General features: G+C 39.5%; 2 protein-coding genes across 11 annotated transcripts in view; both read left to right on the forward strand.

The window, feature by feature from the left end:
* Positions 1-11,093, forward strand: part of LOC124404219 (glutamate receptor ionotropic, kainate 2-like) — a 63,111-nt gene extending 52,018 nt beyond the window's left edge. For 6 of the 9 annotated variants that reach the window (XM_046878172.1, XM_046878209.1, XM_046878200.1 and 3 more), the window contains 8 exons: positions 2,852-2,956; positions 6,016-6,273; positions 7,193-7,390; positions 7,454-7,679; positions 8,417-8,581; positions 8,739-8,845; positions 9,543-9,824; positions 10,276-11,093. In XM_046878172.1, the coding sequence (XP_046734128.1) occupies positions 2,852-2,956; positions 6,016-6,273; positions 7,193-7,390; positions 7,454-7,679; positions 8,417-8,581; positions 8,739-8,845; positions 9,543-9,824; positions 10,276-10,365 (1,431 nt within the window). In that variant the 3' untranslated portion in view covers positions 10,366-11,093. Of the gene's footprint in view, positions 1-2,851; positions 2,957-6,015; positions 6,274-7,192; positions 7,391-7,453; positions 7,680-8,416; positions 8,582-8,738; positions 8,846-9,542; positions 9,825-10,275 lie in introns of those variants that run through there. The other 3 variants (XM_046878225.1, XM_046878190.1, XM_046878233.1) reach the window with 3 other exon arrangements.
* Positions 11,094-12,650: 1,557 nt separating this feature from the next.
* On the forward strand, positions 12,651-15,596 carry LOC124406432 (U4/U6.U5 tri-snRNP-associated protein 2). 2 transcript variants are annotated; one of them, XM_046881835.1, is made up of 10 exons: positions 12,651-12,781; positions 13,150-13,428; positions 13,502-13,677; positions 13,747-13,972; positions 14,043-14,329; positions 14,422-14,550; positions 14,629-14,690; positions 14,768-14,990; positions 15,057-15,164; positions 15,339-15,596. In XM_046881835.1, exons 1-9 carry the CDS (start codon positions 12,700-12,702, stop codon positions 15,114-15,116), a joined length of 1,524 nt encoding a protein of 507 aa, XP_046737791.1. In that variant the 5' UTR covers positions 12,651-12,699; the 3' UTR covers positions 15,117-15,164; positions 15,339-15,596. The 2 variants fall into 2 exon arrangements, with proteins under 2 accessions (XP_046737791.1, XP_046737800.1); XM_046881844.1 differs by lacking the exon at positions 13,150-13,428 and having other exon boundaries at positions 12,676-12,781.
* The last annotated feature ends 362 nt before the right edge of the window (positions 15,597-15,958 follow it).

Here is a 15,958-nt window from a genome sequence, read left to right on the forward strand (position 1 = left end):
TTTCGTTATACACTTCTTATATACTAGTTATTCCATACTATAAGGTGTAAAAGAGTGATTCCAATGTGCGTGGAGTTAAGACCATATGACACGGTGGATGCAACGTCTAATTGCGAATTCTCCATGTTCTCAACAGTCGTTGTTTTCTATGCGCAGTCGAGAGACCTACGGCAATGTGTGGGTTGGTATATAGCATATTTAATGGGTAACCGGACGACTGACCGTAAAAGGAACATGGCGTGAAGCAAGTGACTGCAGTGTGTGCATATATACAAGCTCCGAGAGTAAAAGTTTCTCCTCTTCCCAATTGACCAATTAAAATGTGATCAAACTCGAGTTGTTAGACGGGGATTAGTTGCCGGGATTTCAGAATTTAGTTCACCGTGAAGAATGAACTGAACACGAACACAACCATAGAAAAAAAAGTAAAAAAAATAAATAAAATAAATAAACATGGTGGCTGGTTTGACCCGTGGGATTTATTGAAAGACGAGGCTGGATAAAATCGCGATCCTGGAAAAGACAGAAGGAGAGAAAGATTATCGCAATCATGCGGAAACTTTCACCGTCACTTTACACGCGGCGTGAATTTGCGTTTCGTCCGCGTCCCCGCGGAATCGCCACCGCAACGATGCACCTGTAGTATTACTGCACATCAACGCAGAAGTTCCGCGGTGCACGGTAGCGAATCGGAATCCATTTGCATACCAATGACCTCGAGAACTCACTCCTACCATTCCTACTCGATTCATGTTTATACAGCTCAATCTGATGGCGAAAATGATACAGATTTGAATTGTAGAATTTCTATGGAGGTCACGCGGTTCCGTTGCTGCGAAATACTTGTAACAAGGCTCATCTCCATTCTGTTATTATATTGATCTGGATCTACCGAATCACAAGAGCTTTTGCAATAATACTGTTTTATCGACCGGACAGTGAGCAACTAATCACCTTCGAAATTAACTTCAGGTCTGATTATTATGAAACTCATTTTACTGCATCGACTATCAACTGCAGCTCATCAAACAATGAATTTTTTTATATAACGCATATATTGTAAAGAGAGGGAAAAAAATAGATTGTTAAACTTTTTTCTACCGCGTCAGCGCGTGACTATTCTCCTGTACCTAGAATAAGAACGATGATATCTGAGTCCTTTCGGTACATTAAACCCTCTCTCGTTAACACAGACTTATTAACTAAATAACTATAAACGTTTTCGTCCGCTTCACCGTCTCGCTGAAATTTCGCGCTCAGTCGTTACGCTCGAACGATTCGTAACTTTTTCTCTATAATTCCTAACGAGATCAAAAAAAAATTGATCACGAATTTTGTTTCTCTATAATAATTACTCTTCGATTATTTATTTGTTCATTTTTTTAAATTTTTCTTCATAAAATTATTGATTCCCCCGAAGGGAAATATAAATCGGAAATAAATGAAAAATAAGAGAAGCTTTGGACGTATAACAAGTCAGGCACGAAATTAGCTCGTGGCGCGTACTAAAGCCACGTAACAGGTTGACAAATTAACAACAAAACCGTCATCCGTGTAGCGCGGCTCCTGCGAGGGTGTAATTTAAACCCGAAAGAATTAATCATGTTTTTCAACGGTTAATTATCACCCTCATGTGCTTACTAATATCATCCTGGCGAATTTCGCGCTTCACATTCACAGAAAGAAAATCCGGGACGAGAATTAAACCTCGACTCGTATATAATCCTCTCCGAAAAACATTCCAGCTTATCTGCATCGTAGTTCAGCGAACATACTTGTTACTATGAAGGTCTTTTACACTGAGTTTGTAATTTCTCCGGGACTGGAAAACCTGCTAAATGAAAGATCCTAAAATGTAAAAATAGTTGAAAAATATTTATATATTCGTACAAATCTATTCAAGGATAAAAGTTTTTGGGCCTTGAAGCCTCGATGTGCAGAATCTGATAATCTAATGATTAAAAAAATCGCAGAAGCCTACTTCGAACAGTGATTATAGGATAATTAATCAAAGCTGGCTTCTGTGATGCTGACGGTTCCGCTCCCAAAAAGAAAAATAAAGAAAACCAGATCTAACAAGAAGCAGAAAAACGAGACGCGTTCAATTCGAGAACCGTCGACGAGAAGCTAGCACTGACGGGTAATAAAATAATAAAAATCAGGGAGCAGCTGTCGAGCACGCGAATGTATTGACGTGTATAAACTGCGAGGGTGGCAAGATCCGTGAACGAATCTCAGTTCCTTTGTTCCCTAAAATTTTGTCATCATTTCGGCGTATAATAAACGAGGGTAAAGAAAGAAAGCAAGAAGGAAAGAAAAAAAGAAAAAAAGAACGAAGAGAATCCAACACCGACGGTAATCATTAGCGTCATTTGATTTCTCTCCCTTCTCAACCAACAAAAACTCTGCTTGTTTGTTTCCGGTCTAGCGATTCTCCCGATATCTTGAACCTCAGACGCTCCGCCAGGTTTATCAGTTATCACCTCCTTGCTACGTCTAACGGCGAACTTAGTTAGCGAGCCGGAGAAATTGTGCCGACAACAACGATCGATTCTAATCTCTATTCGCCGCAATCCGGGAAATTGAACTCTGCCGTTTGTACCGCATCCCTACTCGCGTTATTTCGACGAGCTTGTAATATGCACCTGCACTTGCAAATAATTAAATCTGCAGATCACCCGCTGCTTAAGAAGAATAACAAAAGCAACCGAAGTAATAATCAATCGATGGAAAACAACGGCAAATAATAAATGAAAATATTTGAATTTGAATGAAAAAGTATTAAGATTTTTATCTATTTTTCACTTATCAGGAAAATATTGTTGACAATTTTCTGCCTATATTTTTTCAGAAAGCTGATTTGGCCGTCGGTTCGATGACGATAAATTACGCGAGAGAGAGCGTGATCGACTTCACAAAGCCGTTTATGAATTTGGGAATATCAATCTTGTTCAAGGTATGTTCACAGCAAAATATTATACCTCAGGCAATATTTTACAGACGTGAATAATGAGGGCGGATGCTCGCTAGATTCAGACATTATATTGAGGCATTATACACGTGCAACGGTTGGTGAAAATTTCATCTCCGTATTTTCCTCCACCCCCAATGCTTTGCTATCTATAGTATACCGATATATATATATATATATAATGCCTACAGTGTTCGTCGTGAAAATGGATCGCATTTCGGTTCACCAATTACTGGTAGGTCCAGTCTCGCTTGAATTAGCCGAGGCAGTCCTCGTCTCTCGAGTAAACCTGCACCCCTTCCCTTTAAAACGACTCTTCGTCCCGAATGAGCTTCACCTTTGAAGCCCGCTTTGTCATTGAAAATTAGCTCCTCTGGTGCAGAGACCGAGAGGTGTATTTTTATTTCATTTTTATACGTCACACTGAAGTAACTCGCTTTCCTTCCAGCTGTATTCGATAAAAATCGTCTCCCCCTTTACTGCGTACCCTTGGATGAATGGATACATGTCAGCTCACTTCGACCTACGTACACTCCTTGACTTCTCGGAATTTGGCCTGGATTTTTTTATGTGATTGTTCTCACTTTGAAAAGCACTAATTTTTTTTCTTCTAGATTTATTCGACATGGTTTAAATTTTCTAAATTTTTTCAGAACCGTATTATTGATTGACACAATTTAAAAATCTGAATAAAGTGACCTGAATTGTCTCGTATGTAATTATAAAATGTCGCGCCGCGAATCTTGAAAGATCCTGCGTTGAATAAGATCGAGAGAATATATACAGCGAGAAAATTCAAAGCCACTCATTTATTAACTCCGAGACACCGTCATCCGGTTTTAATTCATTCCTGGCAAATGTGGTCGCCAGTCGATCGTTCAGGCTTGCTGCAGTTGGCTCGGGGAGAAATTATTGAATTACCAGAGGGTGAGATTGTCTAGGTTTTCACGGTGATCGATTTGCGGGGGTCGCCGGACTTCGCAGCTTTCTGCCTTTCTAACGAAATTATTACACATTGGGGGGGGGGGGGGGGGGGGAGTATAGTTTGAACGGTTAAAAATCATACCTATTTAGGAGTTTTTTTGCTTTTTTTTCTTTAAGAAAATTGAAACACCCAGAGCAATTTAAATTTAAGAGTTTTATTATTTACAGTTTCAAAAATATTTCAGAATTTTTTCAGTAAAATTAATCACAAAATGGCGGCATGTTGCATATAAGTAGTGAACGACCACGTTTTCAATCCCATGGCGTAGATTCTTTGGTCAATTTTTATCCGATCGACTTAAAATTTCGACACAATCTTTAAAACTTGTTTATCGATTCGAGCTCATGGCTAGATTTTCGAATTTCAATTTGAAAATTTGTTTATAAGAAATTTTCATAATTTTTCGGTCGAAAATTAAGTTTTATCTTCATAATCGTATATATTAAAAAAAAAATTATTTTTCTTGACATTTGTGCTATGGACTCGAACCCGAAAAGCTGTTTATAACTCAAAAAAAAAAAATTAGCTATCTGTCACAAGTTGGATCGTGACGCCAGGGGAAATACGCCACCGAAAAAGTCCTTGAGTTCAAAATCGTTTGATAATTACGTGCACCATGCCGCCATTTTGTTATTAATTTCAATAAAAAAAATCCTAAACTATTCTTAAAACTATAAATAATAAAACCCTCAAACTCAAATTGCTCCAAGTGTTTTAATTTTCTTTAAACACACTCTTAAAAGTGGGTATGATTTTAGACCGTCCAAGCCCCCCCCCCCCCCCCCCCCCCCCGCCCCGCGCATCTAATATATTTGCGGTCCATTTGCGTCTCGCATATTTCAGAAATCAGAGAAACTTGCAGTAACCGCCAGGGGAAGGTGGGAAAATTAATTTCGCAATGGCGTTCAATTACCTACCCGCGGGAATTCTACACCGGAATATTCCTTTAAAATATTCATTCAAGGCCGTGGGAATCGGAGGAACCAATATCTCGAAAGTTCGTCTCGACGCCGGGCGTCGCGATCGCTTATTCATCGAGCCGGTAGTTGGTCACCCTTACTGCACAGGGTATAAACTTGGAGTAATTGACAAAGTTTAGCTGTCTCGATTCCTGGTTCTTCCTCCTTTTGGGAATCGAGTTATCTGATCATCGATCCGAATTACTCATCACAGATTCAAACTCGCACGCGTGTGAATTCCGTCTGCAATACGAGTGATAAGAACGACGTTCAGAGGTGGACAATTTTTCTCGTGGGGTTGAAAACTCACCCTAATACTCGTACGTCACTCCGGCTTACCGTCAGCTCGTTTTCACCCGGGGATGTTTGATGACTCAAAATGCGAAAAAATCCCGAGATTTTGGCGTCTCATTTTTTTTTTTTTTCACTTGAATGAAAATTTCTATCGAAATTAATGAGTCATTGTCTCGTCTTTAATCGTCGCAGATCGAAGTCAGGGAGGAAAAGGATTCCCAAATAAACGTATTTCACGACGACGCTCATCGATGGCTGCAACAGCCGCGCGTGCTACTCTAATTAGTAATTCCATTTCAGGGGCGGCAAGACAGTTCCGTTTAATTGCGCCAATCGGTCAGCCGTGAACAGAGGCTGTAATTATACGGCCAAGTCAATGACTTAATTGAAATTAATGTCACGGTGCCTTCTCGAAGCTCTTCGTCCACCAACGCCGAGAAGACGGAGAAAGAGTGAAAAACCGACGGTGAAAAACGTTATCGCAATCGCGGTTGTAGGAAAATCAAGCAGAGTTTCGTGACGTGCGATAATGCCGATAATATTTCATTTTTTCGTATAGTTGAGGAAATAATAATAACTTTACCATATATTTTTCTTTTTTATTTCAACCGCAGACATGATGAAAAAATTGTCAACGTTTTCCCTGAACTCGCGATTTATTGTTGAAGAAACCGGAAGATTAGCTTGGATTGGTTTAAATAATACATGTGTATAAAAACGAAGACGAAGTAGAAGGAACGAGACGGACTCTTGACTTTGTTGGTCGTCAAAAATAATTCAGAATGAGTGACGATTATTTTTCGCAGGTTCCCACCAGCCACCCGGCTCGACTTTTCTCCTTCATGAATCCCTTGGCGATCGAGATATGGCTCTACGTTTTAGCGGCGTACGTTCTCGTCTCGGTCACGATGTTCGTCGTCGCCCGTTTCAGCCCCTACGAATGGAACAACCCTCATCCCTGTCACGCGGGGCCAGACATAGTCGAGAACCAGTTTTCGATGGCGAACAGCTTCTGGTTCACAATCGGCACCCTCATGCAACAGGGGAGCGACCTCAACCCGAAGGTACGAACGTGTGGATTTTTATTCCTGCGGGGATTTAGCAAGTTAGCTATTCGTCACTCTTTTGGAAAGCCGGTATCAAAAAATCGACTACTTATCCAAGATGTCAATCAAATACAAGATGAAAGTTTGTTTAAAATTATAAAAGAAAGACGCTGTCTAAGTTTCAGCTCTTAATATTAATACTTAGGGGTACTTTATGGCGATTTTTTACTTCCCATTTAAATATCATGGGAATTTCCTTCTTTTTTTTTGTTAAGTTCGGTATTTTATAACTCGTAAACACATCAGTGTACTGATAAGATCAGAAGATATTTTTTTAAGGAATAGAACGCTCCAGAAAAAACGGTCTTTTATCAGTTTATCATAAATTTACTCTTTCAAAATTTATTTAAGGTCTGAAGATATTAAGAGACCTTTTTTGTAAATCGTTGAATTTCCGAAAAAAATATCTTCTTGTCTCATAAGTACACTAATGCGTTGACGAGCTATAAAATTCAAAAGTTAAAAAAAGAAATTCCAATAGTTTCGACTTGAATTTCGAGAAAAAAAATGTTGTAGATTTTTGTCGTACTGTCTGATATATATATATATTGTATATATCCGCGTCGCGAACAACCCTTGCGTAATTAACTCTCATCCCCCGTCTCCGATATAATTGCGCGTCACTCTCGCACAGCTGCACAACTACATGCAGCTGTCTGTGGATATAATGAGAAATTTTTACGCCCGGGTGACGATGCAGATAATTACTTGTGTGCACGTGGAGACCTGCAGAACCAAAAATAATTACACGTGTATACAATAATTTCGCGTAATGCGAGTATTTTCTTTTCAAATTTTCACCTCGAATAGACAAAAGTAACAGTATTTAATCATCTATGTACATACATCAAATGATCAACGATACCGATGAATACAGGCTACGAGCACCAGGATAGTTGGCGGTATCTGGTGGTTCTTTACCCTGATAATAATATCCTCATACACCGCAAATTTGGCGGCGTTTTTAACCGTCGAGAGGATGATAACGCCGATCGAGAACGCGGAGGACCTCGAAGGCCAGACGGATATCGTTTACGGGACGCTGGACAGCGGGAGTACGATGACCTTCTTCAGGGTGAGTTTCCGCCTCGGGGTCGTCGGTGAGGAAATTTCGACTGTCGTTCTCCGCCTGTTTCAGGACTCGATGATAGAGACTTACAAGAAGATGTGGCGGTTCATGGAGAACAAGAAACCCTCGGTTTTTGTGCCGACCTACGAAGAGGGGATACGGCGGGTCCTTCAGGGCGACTACGCCTTCCTTATGGAGTCCACGATGCTCGACTACATCGTACAGAGAGACTGCAATCTCACACAAATCGGTGGACTGCTGGACAGCAAGGGATATGGCATCGCGACGCCGATGGGTCGGTGCAATTTCGTGGATATTTGATCTCATTCTCTTGTAGTAATTCGAGTCGTGATTACGCCTGCTTGGATTGCCTATTTTAGCGGTTCTATGATCGAGATGAAAAAATAATCGAATTAGAGAATAACGGATGTGAAATATTGATAAATAAATATTTAAATGATTGAGCCTCCTGGGTTTGGGAGGAAGTTTCGAATTTCAAAAGTTCAGACAGCGCCTAATTTTCAATTATTTTGTGGCGAAATTTGAAGTAAAGAAATCAAACTTTGAAGAAACCACAAAGTTTCGAACGGCCGGAAACCCGACGGTTTAAAGTTCCGAAATCCAAGTTGCAAAGTTCCAAAAAATAAAGTTTTGATAGAGTAAAATTCCAGAAATCAAAATATACTCAAACAGCTTAGTTTACTCAACATGTGGGTGTGAAAAATCAGAATAATCAAGATTCCGAACGTGAAAATCTTCGATCACCCGGTATTTCGATGTTTCAGATTTTTAAACTTTCTCATTCTCTCACTTTCGGAAATTTGACTTGCCAAAATTCCGCCCTTTCGGAACTTCAAACCTCGGATTTCGGACCATTCGAAACTCCATATTTCTCCAAATTTCGATTTCTTAACTTTAAATTTCGCCAGCAGAAAATCAAAAATTTTTCGTTTTCGAAACATTCAAATTCAGTATATCAACGCCACCCAAATCCCATCCTCAATAACGAACATTCAAGCATACCTACCGCAGGATCACCCTGGAGGGACAAAATATCGCTGGCAATCCTTGAGCTGCAGGAGAAGGGAGAGATCCAGATGCTATACGATAAATGGTGGAAGAGTCCAGGCGACACGTGTATGAGGACCGAGAAAGGGAAGGAGAGCAAAGCCAACGCCCTCGGCGTCGACAATATAGGTATACACACATGCCTGCATAAATATATATACATACATACACACGCACACACACGTATTACGTGATAATGTTTACATATGTATCCCTGAATGGGAGTTTAATATTGCACACCCTCGCTCTTTCAACGCCTCATTAAGCCCGCCGCCTCAAATTGTAGGCGGAGTATTCGTCGTCCTCCTCTGCGGTCTCGCATTCGCAGTTCTTGTTGCGATATTCGAGTTCTGCTACAACTCTAAAAGAAACGCACCACCGCCCACCGAACGAGTGAGTTTCATTCATCCAAATGGTGAAAATTTGTTAAGGAACTTCGGTATGGCTACGGTTGAATGTAGATTAGTTTTTTGCGATTAATGACTTTGTCGATTTTACACAATTCGATTAGGTACACGCTTTTTATGCTTTGCTCGCTTTGCTTTTGCTTATTGTAATTACTCTAGGCATGCAAGTTTCTTTATTTTAATAACCAAGATACTCAACGAGGTTTTCTTTTATCTAATTTGTTTTTCTTACGAATAGTCGTACTACGTTTTTACGGTTTTTTCTTTACAAACAACAATTTTTCGACGGAATAATCTGCTTCGTTTTACCACTAAACCCATACAAGATTCAAATATTACAGCATGAACTCGTGGATTGAAGCATGTCCGAAAATCTTACCTAGCTTCGTCGATTCGCCAGGCATGAAGGTGAGACACGATTGGGATTTGTGAACGTGTTAATTTGTAGGAGAAATTTTCATTTCGTTCGCATTTACCTCAGACTTTGCAAAGCAAATTGAGTGAAACATTAGCTCGATCTTCCTAACAAATAAAATCGTGGCATGGACGTTTAAACATCGTTTCTATTTCCGCCCTGCACGCTATGCAGAATTTTGCAAACGGTTCGCCGAGCAATTCTACGAATGTCCTTACGCACGCGGAAACTTATGAAACGTTGGCGAATTTTTCTTTATATCCTGCAGCAACGGCCAACGGGGCCTCCGACCTGCTCTGGTTCCCTGCAAGGCATTCCTCAGGCAACACAACAGCAGCAACAGCAACAGCAACAACAGCAGCAGCAACAGCAGAATTCCAACCCCCAGGAATCACTGTGCTCTGAAATGGCTCGAGAACTGTGTCTGGCGATTCGTTGCAATTCTTCGAAGCGCAGAAGACGAGGATGCGAAAAATGCTCGTCAAACCGAGGCTCCGGTTACCCCCAAGAAAATGAAACCCCCACACCGATTAACGGAATCAGATCACAGGTGATTTCGTAAATGCGTATAACGTGATACTTGGAAATGCATGCAATCGCATGCACTCGAATGCACCTGGAGATGAAATCAACCCCCTCTGCAATATTTTGAAAATCTGCAAGTCAAACGTCAAAAGTGTTTGTATAATTGAAGTTTGCTCATTCATGCAATTAGTTTGTTTGTTTTTTTTTTTCTCCTTATCATTTATTTATTTATTTATTTTAAGCCCTAAAACTTGCTTTTCGCTGCACCAGTAATTTTTTAGCTTACACCCTGCTGATAAAAAAATAAAGCTGTCGCAATTATTGCTGCGTAAAGTAATTTGTAAAACACTATAAGTATGTGCAATACTGTAGTGCTAATTTCGTAAAAAAAAAAAAGGAGAAAAGCATTGAAATTGGCGTCGTTGTAGCTGTATGAAAACTTTCGTACAACGGGAAAAAGTTTGAAATTCTTTCAGAGGAGTAGCCTGGGGGGCGCCATCGACCTTCCACCCCACATTCACATGCATCACGGACTTTCGCACGACTTCGACGTTGATTACGATTGAAGATGGCAACAAGTCCGAAGTTCTTCATCATTCTTCGTTTTACTTTTGACAAATTTTTTCCCTCAATTTTTTCTCCTAGCTTGTTTGAAAATTACCCTTCTACAAAAACTCCAGCAACAATATATCATTTCAGTCGCTTGTTATTTATTCATTTCACCGAGTGTTCAGCTCTAAGCGTTAGTCCTATTTTCTCGTATATTCTAATGCGGTCAATACACGTGCGGTAGAAAATCCGTACGATCTCAGGCAGTTATTCATGGTTTCACCGTCCTTTACCCGATCAATTGTCTCAGATCTATACACGGATTTACAACTCCCGTTTACTGACTGATCAGAGCCGAGTACAATTCAGTTCACTGCACAGAATTATTGTAATATGTAATTATAAACGAAACGAGAGGAGTAACGTTAAAATTATGATTGTTATTGCTGCAATGATGACACGATATAAACTGGAGTACTTCTTCATACGTATGACTTGTACTACGCATTGTGTATAGCGAACAATATAATATACAGGTGAATGGTAATGAAGAAGATATATATATATAGATATATATTCATTGTAAATAAATAGTCGGTATACGTGTAAACATATGGATTTAGTATGTCTAACAATAAGCGAGAACTTGTCTAGTTTATACATTTGAATTTAAATGTGTAATTATTATTGTGTAATATCGTAATAAGACGATGAATGTTAGTATTAAAGAGTACAACTTCAATATATATATATATATATATATATATACATATATAGGTAAATGCACTGTGCAGATAATTATGTTTAGGCTATTCATATTGATACAGGTATAATATACGTTGTATAATCCATGATAATTGCAATCTGCACATGGTATTTCTCCATATTTCCTTGTACAATTATGCGGAAAAATATTGAATCAGAGAGGGACGTTGCAAAGAGCTCGAAAGCTCGCGTTTTACATATTCCGGATTTTATAGCGACAAAAATCGGAAACGAAAAAGGTTTTTGGAACGAATTAAAAGCTTCACCGAATGATGTTAAGTATTGCAACATGAATGGATGTTCATCAAAGTTTTTGTGCTTGAAATCGAGCCCAAAGATTACTTATCATCTACTCCATGGTGAATCTCTGTTGTACGACTGAACCCGGATTCACAAAAAAGATCGATCGATTGGACTCTCTCAGTGCGATTGGAACCATGGAAACGTTGCCGTTCTACGATCAGCTCCGTAAGCATCTCCTTGGAATACAAAAAAAAAAATGTCATCAAAGCTAAAGAAAATTGTACCGAAATCATCTTTGAAATTGATAATTATTGTGTATTGGTAAAATGGACATGCGACAAATTGATTTTTGTACCGAATCGAGAGAAATCAATCTGATTTTGGGTGATCGTTCGGTGATCTATAATTCCACTTCGATATCAAATCAAGAGAAACTATGTCGATTTTTGGATATCGTTTCCGGATTCATCTTCTCAATGCCATTGACTTACCCCAAAAGACGGAACCAGATTACGGACAAAAACCGGAAATCTGGCCCTTATCTTATTAGCCATTGTAGTGTATGCTAAAGGTCAATAACTGATTGTGAGACAATAGAATTTGATTTGATCTCCCGACCTCGTGGCTGTAGAATAAGTGTGCAACACTTATACAAGTGTCGACCTATTTCTATTCTTTCGCATCTTTATTTCTACAGCCGCGATGTTTTTCCACTTCAGTAAACGATGATTACGTTTGAAACCAACAACGGTTGAAACCATAGATCTTATCGCATTGGTACGTGATTGTGCAAAACTTTTTTAGAATCATGTCAAACAATTAGCCGTTTTTCAACATAAAGTTTTAGTATCTCACTCCTGGTAAAATCCTATGACAATGTATGAAAAATACTTAAAGAAAAGAAATCTGGCGCGCAAGTATGACAAAACAAAACTAAAGAAAAATGCATTTCAAATTTAAATTCTCAGAGAGTTGCAGTATGTAGAACCATAGAAATTGAGGGGTTTCGATCCTCAAAAAGTTTTTCGGGCCAAAATCAATACAAAAAATGCAAAAAACCGAAAATCCACTTTTTGGCCATAAACGCCGCTTTAAAATTTCGTTCTTGCTGAATGTTTGTTATTTGTTCAGCTTCTACCGCTGCAGCGGCACTTCGCTATAGTAAGCATGCTCTGTATTTTATGCACTATTTGTCGGATGGTAAGTACGCCAAAGCGTTTACTGAAGAACATCACTTACCGACTACCGGTAAGTTAGTTAGTGTTTGAACCATGGCTTGGAACCGACCTCAGCGATAGTCGAAGAACCTCGAAAGTCGAGAGTCGAAAAACAAACAAATATCAATGATGGCGTCCAGTAAGCAAGGAAATAAACTGAAGAGAAAATTAGTCGAACACGGCAGTGATTCGGACGACGATAACGATGGTAACTATTGTAATTCAAATGCTAAATAATACCTTTGTTTTTGTCGTAGTATGTCTGTCCGAGTGAAAAATTTTCCCTCAACATAACGTCACATAACCTAAACTAACCTATAAGTTCATCACGTTCGGCTTGTAATTCATTACTCAGTTAAACTATCAATTTTTTCTCGTTCCCGATTGAACGTACAGAAAATTTATTAGCTTCTGCCAGTAGTAAGTGATTCCGAATCAGAGAAACTTGTTTATTATTTCTCGAATCTTTGAGTATAGTTCATTGAACCACTCTGAAATCTGGTTTTCATTCCTCAGTATCTCGAAATCATTTACACACACATCAATTTACATCTGATTCATTTTATTTTCTTACAGCGCAGCAAAAAACCTATAGATCGAACTCAGAGGCTCCACGTCTGTGCCCTTACCTCGATACGATCAATCGTCAATTCTTGGATTTTGATTTTGAGAAATTGTGTTCTGTGTCTCTTTCCAGAATCAACGTTTACGCTTGTTTAGTTTGTGGTAAATATTTCCAAGGTAGAGGCACTAACACTCACGCCTATACTCATAGCGTCGCTGAAAGTCATCACGTATTTCTCAATCTTCACACGCTCAAGTTTTATTGTTTACCGGACAACTATGAAATTGTTGGTAAGTTGACACACCTATATAATATGAATTTTCCAATTTAATTCAACCCTGACCTTATCCCTAATGTTTTTAGATTCATCCCTCGACGACATAAAGTACGTTCTAAATCCTACTTTTGATAAATGGCAAATTTCTCAGCTTGACAAAAGTGACAAATTATCCAGAGCTATCGATGGCTCGATGTATTCACCTGGGATAGTCGGAATGAACAACATCAAGGCAAATGATTATTGCAACGTCATTTTACAGGTAAATTTGGACCATCAACACCAGAGATAACACGTCCGAAAAGCAATCTTTGTATATTTTTCCGTACAGGCATTGTCTCACGTTACTCCACTGCGAGATTTCTTCCTGAGAGAATATAATTACTCCCACGTGAAACGACCACCAGGAGATTCGTCGTACCTTCTAGTCCAGAGGTTCGGAGAGTTGATGAGAAAGTTATGGAATCCCAGAAATTTCAAGGCTCACGTTAGTCCGCATGAAATGCTTCAAGCTGTTGTATTGTGGAGCAAGAAGAGATTCCAATTCACAGAACAAGGTTGCACGGATTTTTACGATGATTATTCGCATGTTTCGCCTCATCTCGAATTCACATTCTTGCATTACAGGTGATCCGGTGGATTTTCTGTCCTGGTTTCTCAACGCTTTGCATCTGGCACTGAATGGGACTAAAAAAAAAGACTCCAGCATTATATACAAAACATTTCTTGGCCACATGCGGATTTATACGCGGAAAATACCGCCACTAGAACTGGAAGAGAGTCAACGAAGTGAGCTTCTGAATACACTCGAGTATGGAGAAACTGTAACTGAAAGTCCTTTTTTGTACCTGACTTGTGATCTGCCCCCTCCTCCGCTCTTTAAGGACCAATTTACGGAAAATATTATTCCTCAGGTTAGCATGGCAAATAGATATTGTTGGTCGTCATGTAACACCTGTTACGTTGAGTATCAGGCACTTTGATAATTTTGTTCGTTAATTGACAGGTGAATTTGTATACATTACTAAACAAGTTCAACGCAGTAGCCGAAAAAGAGTATAAAACGTACAAGGAAAATTTCATGAAGAGGTTTGAAATCACCGAACTACCGCCATATCTTATTTTGTATATCAAGGTACGCGAATAAAATAAGATTCACTAATATTTCCATTAATTAAAAAAAGCATAACAAAGATTTTTTCGTCGGTTACAGAGATTTACGAAGAATACTTTCTTCGTCGAGAAGAATCCAACCATCGTTAATTTTCCCGTCAAGTGAGTGTTAGCTTGCTTTTGTACTTTTTAACGATTTAGATTTGATTCAAAGAATTTCTTTCACACATGCATTGCAGAAATGTAGATTTCGGTGATATTCTTACACCGGAAGTCAAGGCTAGACACCCGTACACGACGTACGACTTGGTGGCGAACATAGTTCACGACGGTGAGCCCGGTCAAGGAACGTACCGAGTTCACGTTTTGCACAGAGGCACAGGCCAGTGGTACGAGATGCAGGATTTACACGTGACGCAAATATTGCCGCAAATGATAACGCTGACCGAAGCTTACATTCAGGTGAGCATATCATTACCCTGATCATTGTAACGCAGTTTCATGATCTTACATGCCAATTTATTGCAGATCTATGAATTGCGGAGAGAAGCTGGCTTCGAAACGGAAGGATTCCAGACAGCGAAATGAATAATTGTACAAACAGGGAGGAGGACGCCTGATGAAACATTTAATAAAGTACGATATTTTAAGCAATTAATAGCTGCTGAACCTTTTCTCGACACAGAGTGACTTGAAGCAGAAGAGAAGGATAGTAAAAATCGTGTCAGGCAGAAACGTCCCTACTTTTAAAACGATCGATTGGCAAGCCAAGGATTTTCATTCAGACTGAATAGTAATTTTTATTTATAGACAGATGACGCACGCACCGGGTCGTTGAACCAAGGTAGCAAAGAAAGAGAAAAACAGTAAATCGATACTGGTGACGTAATTTATTGCCCATCGAATACAACTTTCAATTTTTTTACGAGTAATCGTGCCCTTGAAGACTGCGGTAATTAGCAGCAATCGTTCAGCGGCGATATTAGCAGGAAGATAAGACGTAATGTAGAATATTAAGAAACAATAATTTATCTACAGGTATTCTTGACGCATAAAAAAATCTGATTTCAAAAATAACGCGCCACACTTCGAATACACCGACAGGGTTGCCAAGTTAGTCCTGAACCTGAAAAAACAAAGAAGAAACAAATGAGTTTGAAACAGGATCTCCCGCGATGCCCGGGATCGGCAGTTCACTTCACCGCGTTCCGCAGCCGTCGTTTGTTCGATACACATGGAAGAATCGAGTCTACGCGTGTTGCGAGTGGCCAATAAATCGCTGTAAAACCTTTGAAAATCGCATCGCGCGTTAGTTGCCGGAGGTCACGCAATGCGATAATTTCCTGAAAACCGTCAGAGCTTCGGATCGCGTGCAGCCGGCGTAAAAGCTCCCTAAAACATAAGTATCCGAAAGCGAACCCTCGCGGCTT

This window comes from Diprion similis, chromosome 1 (assembly GCF_021155765.1).
Source record: "Diprion similis isolate iyDipSimi1 chromosome 1, iyDipSimi1.1, whole genome shotgun sequence".
Taxonomy (NCBI): Eukaryota; Metazoa; Arthropoda; class Insecta; order Hymenoptera; family Diprionidae; genus Diprion; species Diprion similis.

What these genes read in the sequence shown, in the direction of transcription:
- LOC124406432 (XM_046881835.1), top strand. Translation starts at nt 12,700, where the DNA reads ATGATGGCGTCCAGTAAGCAAGGAAATAAACTGAAGAGAAAATTAGTC. An exon ending in CGGAAAATATTATTCCTCAG is followed by an intron (nt 14,330 to 14,421) that starts GTTAGCATGGCA and finishes GTTAATTGACAG; the next exon opens with GTGAATTTGTATACATTACT. An exon ending in ATCTTATTTTGTATATCAAG is followed by an intron (nt 14,551 to 14,628) that starts GTACGCGAATAA and finishes CGTCGGTTACAG; the next exon opens with AGATTTACGAAGAATACTTT.